The sequence below is a fragment of the Euphorbia lathyris genome, chromosome 6 (assembly GCF_963576675.1).
Source record: "Euphorbia lathyris chromosome 6, ddEupLath1.1, whole genome shotgun sequence".
Lineage (NCBI taxonomy): Eukaryota > Viridiplantae > Streptophyta > Magnoliopsida > Malpighiales > Euphorbiaceae > Euphorbia > Euphorbia lathyris.
In genome coordinates, this window is record NC_088915.1 from 25,078,112 (window position 1) to 25,096,717 (window position 18,606).

The window sequence follows — 18,606 nt, forward strand, 5'->3', positions numbered from 1 at the left end:
TATGATAATTGGATGGGCAAACTCATGTTGTCATAAACTAATGGGCAAGATGGTTGGGATTAATATGAATAACATATTAGTTACTAATGTGGTTAGTAACCCAATAACCTGGGAATCACATTCGAGATGTGATTGATTGCATGAATCTACCTAACAAATGGGACTAGCTTGTTGGCTAAAGTCAAGGCGAAATCTCAGGAGTTAGGATCTTAGCTCACTAAAGGATATGTGAAATTCTTCGAATTAATATGGAGGGTTATTAATTTGGCAAAATAGTGGGAGCAATCTGAAATAAATTAAAAGGCCTATAATTTTAGATTGATATACTTTAAAGCAAATGAATAACATACGTCTACTCTTTCTCACTTTCAAGTTTAATTAAACACTCTTAAAATCATGACTAACACCAATCTGCAAAATATACTTACCGATAACAAGTTGAATAGTTCAAACTTCACCGACTGGTTTCGTAACCTCAAAATCATTTTGAAGTTCGATAAAATAGGGTATGTATTTGATACATCGATACCCCCTATCCCTGAGGATGATGCTTCCAATCGATGCTTACCAGAAGCACAAGGCTGATGACGATCATGCCGGATGCATCATACGTGCATCGATGACATCGGAATTACAAAGGCAACTATGCCTGTTCCATCATCATGCACCTAAAGGAACTGTTTGGGAAACAGACCAGGTGCGAACGCTACGAGATATCCAAGTTGCTATATCGTTGCAAGATGCAAAAGGGCACATCTGTAATGACACATTGTGTCAAGATGATTGGCTACATTACCAAACTTTCTAGTATTGGATTCGCGATGGATAACGAACTAAGTGTAGACTTAATTCTTCAATCCCTCCCAAAGAGTTATTCATAGTTCATCATGAACTATCAGATGAATGACTTGCAAACCTCTCTTGAAGAGCTTGCAAATATGCTCAAGTCAGTTGAGCCCAATATGAAGAAAGACAAGGAAATACCGGCTATTGTCACAGAGGGATCAAAGAAGTGGAAAGGGAATTCTCCCAATCCTAAACATCCCAAGAAAGGTAAGAAAGCCATGCCCACTAAAGTTAAGGGAAAGGAAGTGAAGAAGCCTAAAAGAAAGTGCCACTATTATGGTGACGTGGGGCATTGGAAGAGAAATTGTTCTTTGTACCGAGCTACCCTTCAGAAGGGAAAAGCCGGTACTCCAACATATGGTATGTTCTGTAAAGAACAAACATTGCAATTTTTATAGAGATTCGATTTTCTATTTCTCAGGAATATCACAAAATGGGATTTATGTGTTGATTTCTGTTTTTCGCAATTGATACCAAAAGACATAAGCTAGATAATTCAACTTACTTGTGGCATTATCATATAAACAAGAGACGCATGCTAAAGCTACATTCAGATGGGCTTATAGATCCAATCGATTCCGAATCATTGGAAACATGCGAATCATGTTTAAAAGGTAAAATGACAAAGACACCCTTTAGCAATAAAGGTGAGCGTGTATCAGACACTCTAGGACTCATTCATTCAGATGTATGCGGTCCTATATCGGTCCAAGAAAGAGGAGGATTCAGATACTTCATTAGCTTCATAGATGACCATACTCGATATGGTTATATCTACTTGATGAGGCACAAATCAGAAGCCTTTGACAAATTCAAATGCTTCAAGAATGAAGTGGAAAATCAATTAGGAAGGAAAATAAAGACGCTTCGATCTGATCGAGGTGGCGAATATCTTTCTGATGATTTTCTGAATTATCTAACTGAATGTGGGATATGCTCACAATGGACACCTCCCTATACACCACAACACAATGGTGTATCCGAGAGGAGAAACCGTACCCTATTAGATATGGTACGATCCATGATGAGCATGGCCTTACTTCCAAAGACGTTCTGGGGGTATGCCTTAGAAACTGCCCTCTTCACCCTGAACCGAGTACCAACTAAATTCGCTAGTTCCACACCATATGAATTATTCGTTGGTAGGAAACCTGTGTTCTCATTTATGAGAGTATGGGGTTGTTCAGCATATGTCAAACGCATAGCGTCCGACAAGTTAGATTCTAAATCTGATAAATGTTTCTTCATTGGATATCCCAAAGAAACCATTGGGCATTACTTCTATCATCCAGATGATCAGAAAGTAATAGTATCCAGATACGCAACCTTCTTAGAGAAAGAGTTTCTTGAAGAAACACAAAAGGGAAACGTGATTGAACTCGACGAAGTTCAAAAGGAAGAAACACCGACTGAAACAACTGAAGCGGTTGAGGTACCCGAAGAAGTCCCATTAGATGAGACTCCAGTGGCACCTATTCGTAGATCACAAAGAGTTCGTGAACTCCCAGTTAGATATGGTTTTCTAGTGGGAGATGATAACGAGGTTCCCGTGTTAGACGACGAACCCGAAAACTACGAAGAGGCTCTTACTAGTCCAGATTCTAAAGCATGGCTTGAGGCCATGGATTCTGAAATGGATTCCATGTATACTAACCAAGTGTGGACTTTGGTTGATCCACCCGAAGGGATAATTCCTATTGGATGCAGGTGGATCTTCAAAAGGAAGACTGACATGGATGGAAAGGTTAGCACCTACAAGGCTAGGCTGGTAGCGAAAGGATATCGTCAGAAACAAGGTGTTGATTATGACGAAACCTTCTCTCCTGTTGCTATGTCCAAATCAATCAGAATCATGCTTGCTATTGCCGCTCACTACGATTATGAGATTTGGCAAATGGATGTGAAAATAGCTTTCCTAAACGGAAACCTGCTTGAGGATGTATACATGATGCAGCCTGAAGGTTTCATATCAAAGGATGCAAATAAAGTTTGCAAACTTCAGAGATCCATTTATGGACTCAAGCAAGCGTCTAGAAGCTGGAGTAAGCGTTTTGACGAAACCATAAAACAATTTGGTTTCAAACAAAATTGCAAAGAAGCTTGCATTTACAAGAAAGCAAGTGGGAGCTCTATAGCATTTCTCATACTATATGTGGACGATATACTGTTAATGGGAAATGACATTGCTCTATTACAGTCGGTAAAAGTATGGTTATCCGGTAACTTCTCAATGAAAGACCTTGGTGAAGCAGCTTATATACTTGGTATAAAGATCTATAGAGATAGATCGAGAAGACTGCTTGGTCTTTCATAGGCTACATACATTGAAAAGGTGCTAAATCGGTTTAGCATGCTTGAATCGAAACGAGGTAACTTACCCATGCTACATGGAATAAAGTTAAACAATCATCAATGTCCTAAAACTGATGATGACAAACGACGCATGGCTGTAGTCCCGTACGCCAGCGCGATCGGTTCGATTATGTATGCTATGCTATGCACTAGACCTGACGTAGCGTTCGCGTTATCTGTAACGAGTCGTTACCAAGGGAATCCGGGAGACGAGCATTGGATTGCCGTCAAGAACATTCTTAAGTACTTGAGAAGGACTAAAGATATGTTCCTAGTGTACGGAGAAGGAGATCTAAAAATTGAAGGGTTTTCAGACGCTAGTCATCTCACAGATGAAAATGATTTTAAATCCCAATCAGGATACCTGTTTATCTTGAATGGGGGCGCGGTCAGTTGGAAAAGTTCCAAGCAGGGAAGCGTAGCTTTCTCTACGACCGAGTCAGAGTACATCGCTGCTGCGGAAGCAGCAAAGGAAGCAGTTTGGATTAGAAAGTTCATTACAGAACTAGGTGTGGTGCCTGACATTGTCAATCCCATTACTCTGTACTGTGATAACAATGGAGCCATTGCGCAAGCAAAGGAACCACGGTCTCATAATGCATCCAAGCACTACCTAAAGCGATACCACATCATAAGAGAGATTGTGGCTAGAGGAGATGTGAGAATAGAAAGAGTACCTACAGAGGACAACGTTGCAGATCCGTTGACAAAGCCTTTAACCCAGAAAGTACATGATCGTCATTTAGCTTCTACTGGGATAAGTTTTAGAAACAATTGGCTTTAGTCCAAGTGGGAGTATGTTGGGGTTTAGTGTCCTATAGACAATTGTTGCAGGATACAAACTTAATGTAAATGAATTGTTCTTTATATCATTTGTTTTAATGAGATATATGTTTTATAACTATATAAAGGCAATCCCCTTAAGCACTAAATAAAGTCTAATAAAAGGAAATTCGTAAGTTTGTTTAAAGTGATTATAAAGTGTTCATACAAGCATGAAGTGAGACAAAACTTTATAATAAACTAATAAACTTAAAACCACCCCAAGTCAAGTGATATGTTTAGGATTGATATATCACTGTTGAGACTTGTATGTAACAATGTCTTCTGTCCGACAGAAAGCTGATCTCACAAGCTTCATATATATAGATATCTGGACAGTTACATAGATCCGATGAAACGTCGTTCATTAGGATTGGGGACCCGACTTGAGATAACAGGATGGATGGATTTATCCCTGTCACCTATTCATCACATTGGTATTAATAGGTATAAGTAATCCTCAGACTCAAAGGATTGTTAATTAGTGATTCTGGATTATGGAATGTGATACTTTGACTCTGTTCAAACACGATCCATAACAGAGATGACTCTGGGGTGTGTGCGGGCAGGCGTTGGGTACCATAGGAAGTAATTGCAGGATAGTTAACATTGGATTGAGCATTTGTCACTCCTGATAAATGGGAGATACGTCCAAGGATCGCTTGTGGAAGACTTGACTCTAAATCCTTGCAAGGTGATAGCTTAAGACTTGAAATGCATATTTCACTTAACCTATCTAATTGGAGTTAACTCGGCCTGTACAAGTAAAACGAACGTCTCGCTATATATGACTTGACATTATCCATAGTCATAAGATTCTGTTCAAGGATGTAGTTGATAAAGGATCAAATTATACTGTAACTAATACGGAAAGGTCAACGACGGAATCAACCTGTCTTCTTATAACTCTGGGGGAATGTTTACGATTCTGCCTATCACAGTCCTCGCACTCATTCCGTTATACAAAGATTAAAATTAACTTTGAAAAATTAATTTAATGGTTGTATACGGCTAGTAGTAATAAGAACCTAATGGGTCACACATAAGACTTGGAACCAAAAGAGGAATAGATGTTAATTAATAGATGGAAGCCCAATATAAAGGCCCAAATAGAAAAAGGGGAAATACATGTATTATATATATATACATATGAGAATTAATTTATTTTAGTCAATTATGATTAGATTATAATTATTGAATAATTAAGTTAGAAGGTTTAAAATGGTTAAATGCTTCTAAATATTATTTTACCAAACAACCTAATGTTATCTTTATATTTAGATATAACTTTAGATAATATTTATGAAATTTTATTTTAGAATAAAACTATAAAGAAGTTATCTAAAACTGTGGATAATATTTATGAGGTTTTATTTTAGAATAAAACTATAAAGAAGTTATCTAAAAACCATAGATAATATTTATGAAGTTTTATTTTAGAATAAAACTCAAAAGAAGTAACCTAATTCTATCTAACTAAGGTTTTAGATACAAGAGGCTATATATATCCCCCCTTATAGGTATATTGGGTTAATCCGGAACAGAGAAAGAATTTCGACCAGTCTATTGTAGAGGAAGAAATTGCTCCGCTCGCTTCCATTCTATTGATTTCATCTCTTTCTCTTTATCCTTGATCTTGTGTTGACTTGTTAGAGGCAATCTATTTTGGTTGCTATTCATTGGTTGAGATTCTAACTTGTTTGATCTTGTCTTTTGGTTTGTGCTCGTGAACTCGGAACTAGAGTTGAGGGCACTTCGCTAGCAACTGTAGATAGTTCTTCAAAAAGGTATTTCCTTCTATCATTCCTTGTATGAAATAACGATTAACGGATCTTGGTTTAAGGAAATAGGTTAAAATTTTTATATTTCCGCTGCCAAACATTTGCCTATTTTCCTTCAGTGGTATCAGAGACATCGTTAAATCCGTTATTTCATATATGAAAATTTAGAAGTTTTTCAATAGGATTGAATAAATATTTATGGTTAGGTTAATTGATAAATAAGATTTGATTAATTAATCCTAATGATAAATAAGTTTTAATTAATTGTTAATTAAAATAGATTATGCATATGTTCCTAATTATTTTGGTTGATAATCATGATAACGAAATCTATTAGTTTTATAGTTAGATTGATAAAATCAGTTTTATTAATTCTAAAGATAAAACGGAAATCTATAGTAGTTTTTCCTATTTTCTGAAAATCGTTTTAAAACCGTTTTAGAACTGATATATATATATATATATTTAAAATCGTTTTTATATTTAAATATATATGTTTCAGAAATTGATAGTTTTCTGTTTTGATTATCGAATGAAAATTTGTTTAAAAGTTTGTTTTACCAATTTGTAAATCAAAATGTTAAATGAATTAAAATCAAAATAAATGGGACGTGCATAATTAACGTTTTGTATAGTTATATTAATCTAAGGATTAATATAAAAGATACGAAACTATTAGAAGTAAAATTGGATGAAAGTTAATTTGATAAGTTAATGTGATTAACATAAATATTACATAAGATAGTTATGTAATCAACCAATTAAATTTATTTAATTGAGTCTATGCATGTTTGGAGTTATGGACATATTTGGACCCTCTCTTTAGTCTTTTGATATTTTTGAAATAGGGCCTGCGCGTCCTGCCTTTCTACTATCTATTGTAATTTCTCCTCTCATCTAATTCCCTTCAATTCAATTGAAGTTTTCTTTTAGTAGTATAGAAATTAATATGTAATTTCAAGGCGCCATGGAGAAGACGGAGGACCTAAAGAGAAATATGTAATAGTTAGTATTTCCTTAGGTTTGGCCTTTTATTCCGTCTCTGGCTCGATGGAATAATTTAGATGATATGTCCATAACGTCAATGTATGTATGTATGTGTGTCTGATGTATGCTAAAGCAAATCAAGACTAAGTTAGATTATGAGACTTAAATAAAAATCCCTCATTAAAAAGTTAAGTAAATAAGCAAGTTATTAAAATCGGTTGCCCCTCCCTAATATTATAATTCAGCCGGCGGTACTGGGGGCCTTTGGGTTGTTGGCTAAAGTCAAGCTCGGGGTCTTATGGTAACACCTGGATTAGCTCACGTGTTTGATCCGTTTGAGTTCCATGCCTTTGGTTGTCTCATATGTCTATAGAGAGGGGAATCAGGTTGCAGACCTTTTTGCTAATTTTGGTAGAACGGCTTCTCAGTTTACATGGTGGGATACCGTTCCTTCCTTTTTGCTCTTCAGTTTTCTTATGTAATCCTAGTGGTCGGTGTGTTTACCGATTTGCCTAAACTGTTTTTATGACTTGTGTTCTTTTCTCTCTTTTTTTAATAATAATAGTTTTGGGATTGTGTATTGACGGGGGTACAACCTAGTTAGGAAGTCTGTCTACCATTGTTTCTCACTGCCAATTTCTAATTAAAAAACTAAGGGTTTGTTTGGTTCGCGGAATAGAGAGGGAATAGAATAGCTATTCCTAAGGAATAGATATTCCCACCTTTGGTTCAATGTTTTTTTTTATGGAATAGCTATTCCATGGAATCCCTATTCCTTGTTTTCATGGAATGGTTATTCTTTAATCAAAGAAATAGGCTATTCCTAATTTTGTATTTCTATAATTTACAAAATTACCCTCCATTAAATCATCTAGCCCATTTCTCAAATCCTATATATTTTGGCGAATCCATAATTTATATCATAAAAAAACGTGAAAAATGAAAAAATGAGAAAAACGGTTAAAAAAATATAAAAATACGAAAAATATGAAACACAAAAATGTGAATAATGTAAAAAGTTACAAACATGAGAATATGCAAAAAAAAACGAAAACGTGAACAAACGGAAAAAAACAAGAAAACGCAAAAAAAAGCAAACACATGAATAACGCGAAAAAGTGACAAAACACGAAATATACTAAAAACGTAAAAAAATACGAACAACATGAAAATGTGAAAAAATACGAAAAACAAGAAAACGTAAAAAATGCTAAAACACAAAAATGTGACAATACGTGAAAAACGCGATGAACATAAAAATGCAAAAAACGCAAACAAAACACGAAAACATGAAAAAATATGAAAAACATGAAAAAACGTGAATAACACGAAAAAGTAACAAAATACGAAAAATACAAAAACGCGAAAAACCAAAAAACTAAAACGTGAAAATGTGAAAAAACAAAAAAATGCAAAAAAATACAATAACGTGAATAACACGAAAAGGTGACAAAACACGAAAAATATGAAAATGTGAACAAACAAAAAAAACTTGAAAAACATGAAAAAAGCGTAAAACAAATACAAAAAAAAACATGAAAATATGAAAAAACGTAATAAACGCATTTTTCATATGCTTTTCTGTTTTTAATATTTTTTTTTTATTTTTGTGATTTTCAAAAACTTTCACTTTTTGTGTTTTCACGTTTTTTTGCATTTTTTTCACGTTTTTCTGTTTTCCATATTTTTCATATTTTCGTGTTTTTAACATTTTCATATTTTCATAGCTTTCCACGTCTCTATAATCATTTTTTTGTTTGTTTTTTCATTTTTAAAATTTTTCTTGTTTTTTTTCCGTCTTTCATGTTTTTATTTTTTCTTTTATATATTTTTTAAAATAATATATATTAAATATTGGGTTAAGGTGCAAAAATACCCCTAAAGTTTTGGGTCAAGAGCAAATTTACCCCTAACGTCTATAATGGTGCAATTTTACCCCTAATGTTTGTAACCAAGAGCAATTTTACCCCTAACGTTAATAAATTGGATCAATTTCAGACACTATTATAAAATACAGTCATTTTTTTCTTTATTTTGCACCAATTGCATATCAATTTGTTCTAAACAAAGGATATAATGTTTTTTTTAATTTAATAATAAAATTGGAGATTAATATTTATAAATTCGGTGAATTTTTTGAATTTTTTTGTCTAATTCGTACAAAAGACATTATATTTTTAATATTTTTTTCTTATTTTTTTCACATCGCAACATATGTTTGTAATTTGTTACTGATAAAATAACGCATGTGTGAAGTGTAGATAACAAGATTCATGACCAAGAAGACAGTTTGATGAATTATTTCTCAAATTGACCCAATTTATCAACGTTAGGGGTAAAATTGCCCTTGACTTCCAACATTAGGGATAAAATTGCACCATTTTAGACGTTAGGGGTAAAATTACTCCTGATCCAAAACGTTAGGGGTATTTTTGCACTTTAACCCTTAAATATTTGAACAATTTATAGTAATAATTAAAATTTTAAAATAAATAAGACATTATATTTTAGGGTAATATTGTCTTTTGAATAAAAAAAACTATATATTCTATTCTATTCTACCAACCAAATATAAGAATAATTATTCCTAGATATTTTTATTCCATTTTTTGTTATTCTATTCCATTTGAAGAATTATTTTATTCTATTCTATTCCATTCCATTCCATTCCATTTTGTAAACCAAACGGCACCTAATAATAAGATAAATTAAATACAACATAGCAGATAAACCAGACGGCACATATGTAAATCCCTTAAATAAAAATAAATAAACTCTTTTTTGAATGAAATCATTAAGTGAAAGAATGTCCTGATTCCAATAATGAAACAAATAGATCCCAAATCCATCACTTTCGATTCTCATGTTTCTAATTTTCATTTTATTTTTCCAATATTTGCATCCAAAACCAAAAATGAATGGAGACCCAAAAGGGAAAATCCAAAGGTTGTTACTATAATTATGGCACTTTCTCATATTCCATACATGTGATGTGATATAGCATCCATCCTGTTGTAGAAATAAATAATAGAAAATAAAGATAAGGTTTTTCCCAGTCGAAAAAAAAGCAAAAGAGAATAATCATTATTAATATTGTTATTGGATAAGACCAGAATAAAGCCACCTATTTTCATACTCATCATCATATCTACACATGTGGACCCTTCCATTTTAATCTTTCAATAATAAAAAGGGTAAAGTTCAAAGAAAATCCCTGTGTTTTCACTAATTTTTAGATAAAGGATCGTGGTTTACTTTTTTTCAAAACAAGGATTAAGGTTTCAAACTTGGATTAATGCTATTAAAATCATCTTTAACGACCTTAAAATGAAAATTTTCAAGAATTAAAGTTGTTCAATGTCATATTTTCCATGGAACTACATTTTCGATTTTCGAAAATCATCATTTTTAGAACTTTCTCTCTCTAAACATTAACTTTCTCTCTCTTTACCAAACATCATCTAAACAATCTCAAAATAAAAAAGTTGAAGAATTAAAGTTGTTTAGAATATTAGTAGTTCTTAAAATATGTCATTTTTGAAGTCGTCAAAAATGATTTTAATAGTATCAATTGAAAAAGTCCTTATTTTGTTAAAGTTAAAAACCTCAATCCTCGTTTTGACAAAAAGTAAACCACGGTCCTTTATCTGAAAATTAGTGAAACTACATGGGTTTTATTTGAACTTTACCCTAATAATAATATACTCAAACTTCAGTTTCATTCAGATAGATAACACTCACCACAAGGTTGACTCAATATATTTACCTTATTTTTAGCTTACCAATCAATTAAATAAATAGAAAACTATGTTTTCAGTATATTTTCAAAATAACCCAAATATAATCTTATTTTAACTTTATGATATGAACTCATATCTTTTTACACAAGAAAACATAAAAAAAAATCTGAAATTAAACTCAAAATCAGAATTGAATGACAATAAATTATTTCTTTCAAGTATGTGTAAATATAAATACACTGATCATAATTTACTGAGAAAATTATTTGTTGTTTTCATATTTCGAAATTTTTTAATTCAAAACAATAGAGAGAAAATATTTGGTAAAATTAAAATAAATGTTTGAATTAAAAAATATCAACTAATATATATTCTTTATCATTAAGGCTTAAAGTATTATTTGGCCCCTCACCTATCCAAAATTTTATCATTTGGCCACTAACCTATTATTTGGTCATATTTGGCCCCTGACCTATCCCATTTGGTGAAATTTCACCCAATTTGTATTCAAACTTTAACCAAATCGTTATCTCATTGACAATTAACAATATTTTGACACATGAACTTGAAACGTGATATTTATTAAAGTGTTTTTGCCACGTTATGTGAAAATAATTAATTAGATTAAAAAAGAAGAAAAAAGGAAAAACAAATCCTAATTAATATCTATTACATTCAAGTGTTAAAATATTGTTACTTATCAATGAGATAACGATTCGGTTTAAATTTGAATATACATTGGGTGAAATTTCAGCAATTGAGATAGATCAATGACCAAACGTGACCAAATAATAGGTCAAGGGCCAAATAACAAAATTTTGGATAGAACATGGGCCAAATAGTGCTTTAAGCCTATCATTAATAATAAACATCAAATAACATCGACATCTGCAAATAAGTATTTTATATTTACTATTTGATAAATACATTAGTAGGAAAGGTTAATGAGAATTTCTAAGATTATTTCAATAAAAATATATGCAGTTCATAAAAATAAAATAAAAAAGGACAACTATTATAAGAGATTGATGCATAGTCAAACACATTAATGATCAATATTTAGTAAAAACAACAATTTTCTTGTTTTTTTTTAATATACAACTCAAGCAAGCAGATTTGAGAAAAAAAAAATTAATAATTAGTAAACTTCTATTTAATTTTGAGTTGGGGTTAAACTAAAAAAAAATGTAGTATAGAGTATAGATTCTAGAATATAGGGAGTTAGATCATGTCCATGTAATCATTTGACTTCAAATTGTTCTATTCTAACATCCTATTTCTATTATTATTAATATTATACTGTACAACATGAACAGAACAGCTGTATTTTATGTAATAATACTAATTATAAATTTGTGGTAGTATTACACAGATTGTTCTGGTCTAATTGTTTGCAAAAATTAAGGCGAAAGATCAACGATGGCATTTTCGTAACTAAATATCAACTTAAGGGTTAACCTGGGAAAAGACCCCTTCCCATCATAATAGTTTGCTGTCTTGTCTTCTTCTTCTCCCTGTTTCATTAGAGAAAAACATCATACGCACACGTTGAATTCATTGTCGCTTCTCAATTGAAAAGGGATTAAATTCAATTCAAGAACAAGAATTTGTCATTTCTGAATTTAAATGCGTATAAAGAAACAAGAATTTCATATCAGAGAAGAAACTGAAGGTGAAAGAAGAGTAAGAAGCAAAGAAACAACCATGGCTTCTTCTTCTTCTTCTTCCTTGTCCCGTTCCGCTACACTCTCCAATTTCAATCCAAAATCAAAATTGAATACTAATTATCATGTTCCGATTTCAATCAAAACCTTAGCTTGCAAAATCCGATACCATTTAGGGCGTGTGCGTTTGTTTTGTGTACATTTACGGGTCCTGGTTATCATGTCTCTACCTTGTATTTACTTGTTCATATCATATCCTGGACGTTTCTTTATCCTCAATTTGTTTTCTATGCTTGCTTTCTCAATTACCCTTGTGGTGTCTATCAATCTCGCTCTCCCCCGCTTGCCCTGTATTGGTCTCTTTCTTGGTCGTTCTCTGGCAAGTGTTGATGGTTTGAAAGAATCAAAACCTGTAATTTGGTCAATTGGGTCTAAGGCGGAAACAGAAAAGAAGCAAAATTCGGGGTGTTGGGTTCAAGCTTACAGAAATGGTGATGTGTATGAGGGTGAATTTCATAAGGGGAAGTGTTCAGGAAGTGGAGTGTATTACTATTCAATGAGTGGAAGATACGAGGGTGATTGGATTGATGATAAGTATGATGGGTTCGGTGTGGAAACATGGGCTAAAGGTAGCCGGTACAGAGGTCAATATAGAGAAGGTTTAAGGCATGGAATTGGAGTTTACAGGTTTTATGCAGGCCATGTTTATTCTGGTGAATGGTCTAATGGATACTGCCATGGTACTGGAATTTATACATGTGAGGATGGAAGTAAATATGTTGGTCACTTCAAGACGGGTCTCAAACATGGCTTTGGCCATTATCATTTCAGGTACATTTCATTTTCTTGCAATAGCTTCCGCAGAAAAAGTAAAATCTTGTTTGCTTCTGCTGTGACAGAGAAAAGTTATGTTTGAGTCTTTTATGTTGGTGTCTAAAAAACATCCAAAGTAGATACATTTTGTTTACCTTTCTAAGGTAGAGGATTTAGATAAACAATTGAATACAATGAGTAATCCTTAGACAGTAATTTGCATTGCTAATTACAACTTTAAGTATGATTATTCTGAATTATGCGTGGTTTATATATGTAGAAACGGAGACACATATGCTGGGGAATATTTTGCAGACAAGATGCATGGTTTCGGAGTTTATCAGTTCGGGAATGGGCACCGCTATGAAGGAGCATGGCATGAGGGAAAAAGGCAAGGCCTTGGTATGTACACTTTCCGGAACGGGGAACTACAGTCTGGTCATTGGCAAAATGGTATTCTTGACAATCCTACTGCAAACAAAACCCAGTCTGGATTTCCATTTGCTGTTACCGGTTCCAAACTTCTTAATTCTGTCCAGGTAACTGCTTCTGCTTGTTCAACAATCATCTGCCTTGTGTGACTTTTCGTTGATTTCATAGAAATACATCATTTTACAATGAGTAATAACTAACCTTGACCATAAACATACTCTTTCTGTTGTTATGATTGGATTAAGGAATGAACTTGTGTGATTAATTTATCGGTTACTATGCCATGAGCAGGAAGCAAGGCGAGCTGCGGAGAAAGCATACGAAGTGACAAGAGTAGAGGAAAGGGTGAACAGAACAGTTGCTGGAGCTAACAAAGCAGCCACTGCTGCAAGAGTCTCGGCAGTAAAAGCAGTGCAGAGAACAATGACTCATAACTAACAGTTATGATGCAGAGAATATTTTTGTCTGATCTCCCAACTCTGAGGGCTTCTATAACAGTCATAATTATGACTATGGAGTTTTAAGTCCTCTGGTTTTGAGTTGTTATATGATCATCCTTGGAACACCTCAAGATAACGTTGATTGAGGAGCAAGAAGAATCCAAACCCTTTTTTGGCCCTAAATGTAATTAGTTTGAGTTTTACAGGTTTTGAGAGGTGGGGGTATAGCTTATAAATGTAATTAGATTTTTTTAATATCTTAGAGAGTAGGTTATGCACACAGTTTTAACTGAATTCTGGGAACATTTTTTTGGTCTTTCCTGTACAGCTAGAATCAATAGCTCTAACAGGGGGCCTTTTTGTTTTACTAATTTGAGATTCATGCTATTTTTGTTAATGCCAAGTGTTGATAAATGTTAAACCAATTATGCCAGTTTAAAAGAAAAGGAACACCTGTAACACCTTTACTAGAGTAATTTGGTAATTTAAAGGGATAAAATTTAAATTTATATCTATCGTTTTTGAGAAAGTACGCGATGCAGCCTTGCCGATTTCTTCTTCTCTATATGCTATTTCCTCGCCTCGATCCATTTCTTTTCAATGATTTTCTGATAAGCAATTCATGCATAATTCAATTCTTTCTATGCTCGGTTTAAACGAGAGACCCCAAACCAAGCAAGAAGACAGGCAATCTTCTCGTAGACTGAGCACTATTAGCTGTATATTATTCTGTACATAATGTTCCTTTTTTTTAACATACCATGTATAAAAAAGATCTCCTAGGGCACTCTTGGTGGTCTCTATCTCAGTCGCCGGGAGATCGCCATGAAACTCGGCGTATAAAAAAAATTATATGGAATAATCTTAGATTCATGAAACTCGGCGTATAAAAAAAAAAATCATATGGAATAATCTTAGATTCATGGAACTCAGCGTATCCCCAGGTCTACCCTTCCATATTTATCTAAAAGGTACTGAAATTGATTGCACACTCAGCGAATGAGAAGTTCATCTTAGTGTCATTTTGATTTAGCTAAGAGACAAAAACTCAACCCATATAGCCCTCCACTAAGATTTTAAAATAAGCGTCAACTTATCACCCACATTCACTGAGATTTCAACAATTTTGATAACTCAAAGCAAAGGCAAATGAAAAGCTTAAAAACAGCATCGTTTGGATTTAGACAGAAGAAAATAAACTCAACCCATATAGCACTAAGATTTTAAAACAAGTGCTAACTTATCAACCATATTGAAATGGAAATGCTACCGAAAAATAGATCAAGGGCAAAAAGTACACAAAGATCAAGTGCTTTAAGCCCATTTTAATACTTCAATTCTTTGTATCAGTGAACAGTAAAAGAAAGCGGGTATCTGAGTAAGTAGAAAAGATAAATTTGATACGCAGAACTATTTCTAAAAACCAGACCCTGCATGCAATTAAAGTCGAGGCTCGTTTCCAGTGCCACAAAACATCATCACATCTTCAGAACACAAAAATGCATTAGCTTCAACTAACCAATATAAAATAGATTTTAACATTCTCAAAACATTTTCTAGTCTTGTGTCTACTAAAACAAACAATCCAAAAATTCTGAATAACAGTTAAAATAGGGACTGAAACTAGCAAGCTCAGCTCTCAGTTTGTTCCCTCAACCTCCGAATTGTGCTCCTAACGGTCACGGCACTAGCAGTGCTGTCACATAAACAAAACAATAGTCAATTCACAGCATCCACACATTTAGCCTCCAGGGGCAAAGCATTCAATTACAGTTTTGAGCAAAATTGAAAAGGTGTATTAAGGGTATTTACTTCAAAGTGTAGGCACCGCCTGCTTTCACTTTCCCGCAGTCCTTGCATCCCCAAATTCCAACAGCCTTTCTCTTGACAGCATACTATAGAGCCACAGAAGATAAAGCAACATGTAAACAAAGCAGAACACTATAATCACATTTGCTTGAACCATATAAAGGATCTATCTACCATAGCGGAAGCTTACCTTCCCGCAGAATTCACAGAAAAATTTGCTATGCTGACTAACTTCCATCTTCTTAATCTGCTTCCGCAGACTGGCACCATATCGGGTACCTAATTAGAAACAAAACTTAAACTAATGAATAAAGTTCTTTAGATTAAAAAGACTAACAGTGCACTTGTAAAGATACTCAATTAAAATTTAGATCAATAACAAAATAGACATAGGATTGACTATTCAAAAAAGGATAACACTGAAAAGTTAGCAAGACTCCACATAATTAGATTCACATACCATATTTTCCAATGATACCAGCCTTCTTTGTTCGCTTGGTCTGCATCAGATAAAAATTTGCATCAATTTTATGTTCAATATTGCACATCAAAATTAAGATCGTAAAGCTCATTTGCACAATAAATCCAAAAGCATGCTCATTCAATAACTACACTACAAATGAAAAACACAACTATCACAACGCCATGATAACATTTTTCTTGTCAATTAATTCCCATGCTCAAGACACCTGAGCATCTTCAAAGTACAACAGAATATCATCATAAAACCTCATAAATCAATAATTTGCAGAGGCAACGCAAAGATAGCTAGACAAAACAGTTCTTCAAATATGTTTACCACCAAAGAGAAGCGACAAACAACAAACATGAAACAATATCAGTTGGAGAAGATGAGCGTTCTGTTTAACCCTTAATGGAATAACTTTGAAACGCCCACGCACAAAACTTTTGAGAGGTATAAACATAATTTATAATAAATTTTCTATAAATCAAACTATAAACCATTCATCACAAAAAATCAATAAATCGCAAGAGGTAAATCTGAACACAAGATAAAAGATACTCATTTCAGCATACTAATGACTGGATTATTTGGAGATCAACACCAAATTTTCAGTAGAAAGTCTATAAATATATAGCATAGCAACCAATTACTATAACAAATGAAGAAACATGAAAAATATATAATTACGAGTATATTCAAACACTAATATTAGGAAGAAAAACAAGGTGTGTACCATTGTTGTTGCGCTTCAAGGATCTCTGGTTCAGGAAGCAGCGGCAACAGAAAGCAGAGATAGGGAAACACCTAGGGTTTCTTAAGGTTTTTATAGAAACCTTGAAATGGTAAAACGGATCGATGCAATTGGGCCTGGTCTCAAATGGGCCGATCCACTTGTCTCTGTTCTAATATTTTTTCTTAGCAAAATTTAAGCTTCAATTTTTGTATGAACCCTCTAATCAATTTTTACACATATTAAACATTTTACTAACAGCTAAGTGAGATGTTTAATACGTATCAAAATTAAAGATTATGATTACTCTTTAAAACCCTAAAATTTTAGGGGGATAAATCTAAAGAAATAAATAATTAGAAGTTTAATTTTTTTTTTTTTTGAAGTAAGAAGTTTAATTTTTAAAAGTGTAAAATTAAAAAGTTCAATTATGAATAATTATAATTAGTAGTTAATAATTATTTAATGGATGTCCATCATATTAAATGAATGTCTATCCTCAATGGATGATGATGATGGTTTCCACAGTTTCATATAAAGTATTGCATGACGGTAGAGAGATTGGACCGATTATTCCTCAGCAAGGTTTGAGGCAGGGGGATCCATTATCACCTTTCCTATTCCTGATCTGTGCTGAAGGCCTATCATCGTTGCTATCAGCTAGAGAACGGATGGGATTGATTCATGGAGTTCAGGTGGCTCGCAATGCTCCAAAAGTTTCCCACTTATTCTTTACTGACGACAGTTACCTGTTCTTTCGGGCAAATAAAAGAGAAGCCGATGAGGTTCAATCATGTTTGAGGTGTTACGAGCAAGCATCTGGTAAATGCGTGAATTTTCTAAAGTCGTCTATATTTTTTAGCGGCAATACGACAGTTGAGGCTCGCTCTGATGTTTGTAATGAACTCGGGGTTGGAGAAGTTGAGGATATGGGTTTCTATTTGGGGGCGCCTATTGTAACATCTGTGTCTAAAATTTTATTTTTCGAAATAGATAATGTGAATTATTTATGAATTTAAATATATTATAGGGTTCAATTTAATGTTTTTAAGTATAAATTAAATATTTTTGGATAAGTTTTATAAAAATGTATAAATTAAAAGAATCAAAATTGATATTTGCCAATCTCCAAATCATATATACGAAATTATACTTAAATTTCATATTATTTTGTAAATAATAATAAAATGTTAAGTTAATGTGTGAATATTAAAGATAAGTTTTAACTAAAAAGAAAGATAAGTTTTAATTAAATATTATATAGTTTATTGTGAAGTGTTATATGACTGATAAAAAAAATAAATTAATTAAACAAAAAAATATAAAAATAATAAGAAAAACGTGGCAACTATGGGAAGTGTAAAAAAAGACACTTGTTAAGTATTTAATTCAAGTTGAATTAAATGATGACACCTTGGTGTTAATTATTTAGATAATTTTAACTTAATATATAACCATAGTGTTAACTAAATAATCACAACTTGAGAGAATTTTATAATAATAAAAAAAAAAGGAATATATCAAGTTTGGATTAAGGGGTTTGAGGAGGAAAAACGTTTAATTTTGGTGATCGATGACGACGTTCAGCTGTCAACGGATCACACCGATTAATTTGTGGTGACCGATAACGATATTTCACTGAACGTCAACGGATCACACCGATTAATTTGTGGTGACCGATGACGATATTTCGGTAACTGTGTTTTATATCTAAATTATTTATA

At 33.0% G+C, this 18,606-nt stretch overlaps 2 protein-coding genes across 3 annotated transcripts; one reads left to right on the forward strand and one right to left on the reverse strand.

The window, feature by feature from the left end:
- The first annotated feature begins 12,035 nt into the window (after positions 1-12,035).
- LOC136233059 (phosphatidylinositol 4-phosphate 5-kinase 5-like) lies at positions 12,036-14,334 on the forward strand. The gene is made up of 3 exons (XM_066022600.1): positions 12,036-13,023; positions 13,286-13,544; positions 13,729-14,334. Exons 1-3 carry the CDS (start codon positions 12,155-12,157, stop codon positions 13,873-13,875), a joined length of 1,275 nt encoding a protein of 424 aa, XP_065878672.1. The 5' UTR covers positions 12,036-12,154; the 3' UTR covers positions 13,876-14,334.
- Positions 14,335-15,360: 1,026 nt separating this feature from the next.
- Positions 15,361-16,994, reverse strand: LOC136231921 (large ribosomal subunit protein eL43). Of its 2 annotated transcripts, XM_066020948.1 has the most exons (5): positions 16,886-16,994; positions 16,147-16,186; positions 15,877-15,965; positions 15,690-15,772; positions 15,361-15,573 (listed from the first exon to the last, which is right to left on the reverse strand). In XM_066020948.1, exons 1-5 carry the CDS (start codon positions 16,886-16,888, stop codon positions 15,510-15,512), a joined length of 279 nt encoding a protein of 92 aa, XP_065877020.1. In that variant the 5' UTR covers positions 16,889-16,994; the 3' UTR covers positions 15,361-15,509. The 2 variants fall into 2 exon arrangements, with proteins under 2 accessions (XP_065877020.1, XP_065877019.1); XM_066020947.1 differs by lacking the exon at positions 16,886-16,994 and having other exon boundaries at positions 16,147-16,192.
- Between the last annotated feature and the right edge of the window lie 1,612 nt (positions 16,995-18,606).

Coding starts and splice junctions, on each gene's coding strand:
- LOC136233059 (XM_066022600.1), top strand. CDS start 12,155: ATGCGTATAAAGAAACAAGAATTTCATATCAGAGAAGAAACTGAAGGT. Junction 13,024..13,285: donor TTTGGCCATTATCATTTCAG/GTACATTTCATT, acceptor TTATATATGTAG/AAACGGAGACACATATGCTG. Junction 13,545..13,728: donor AACTTCTTAATTCTGTCCAG/GTAACTGCTTCT, acceptor TGCCATGAGCAG/GAAGCAAGGCGAGCTGCGGA.
- LOC136231921 (XM_066020947.1), bottom strand. CDS start 16,192: ATGCAGACCAAGCGAACAAAGAAGGCTGGTATCATTGGAAAATATG. Junction 15,966..16,146: donor TGGTATCATTGGAAAATATG/GTATGTGAATCT, acceptor GTTTCTAATTAG/GTACCCGATATGGTGCCAGT. Junction 15,773..15,876: donor TCTGTGAATTCTGCGGGAAG/GTAAGCTTCCGC, acceptor GTGGCTCTATAG/TATGCTGTCAAGAGAAAGGC.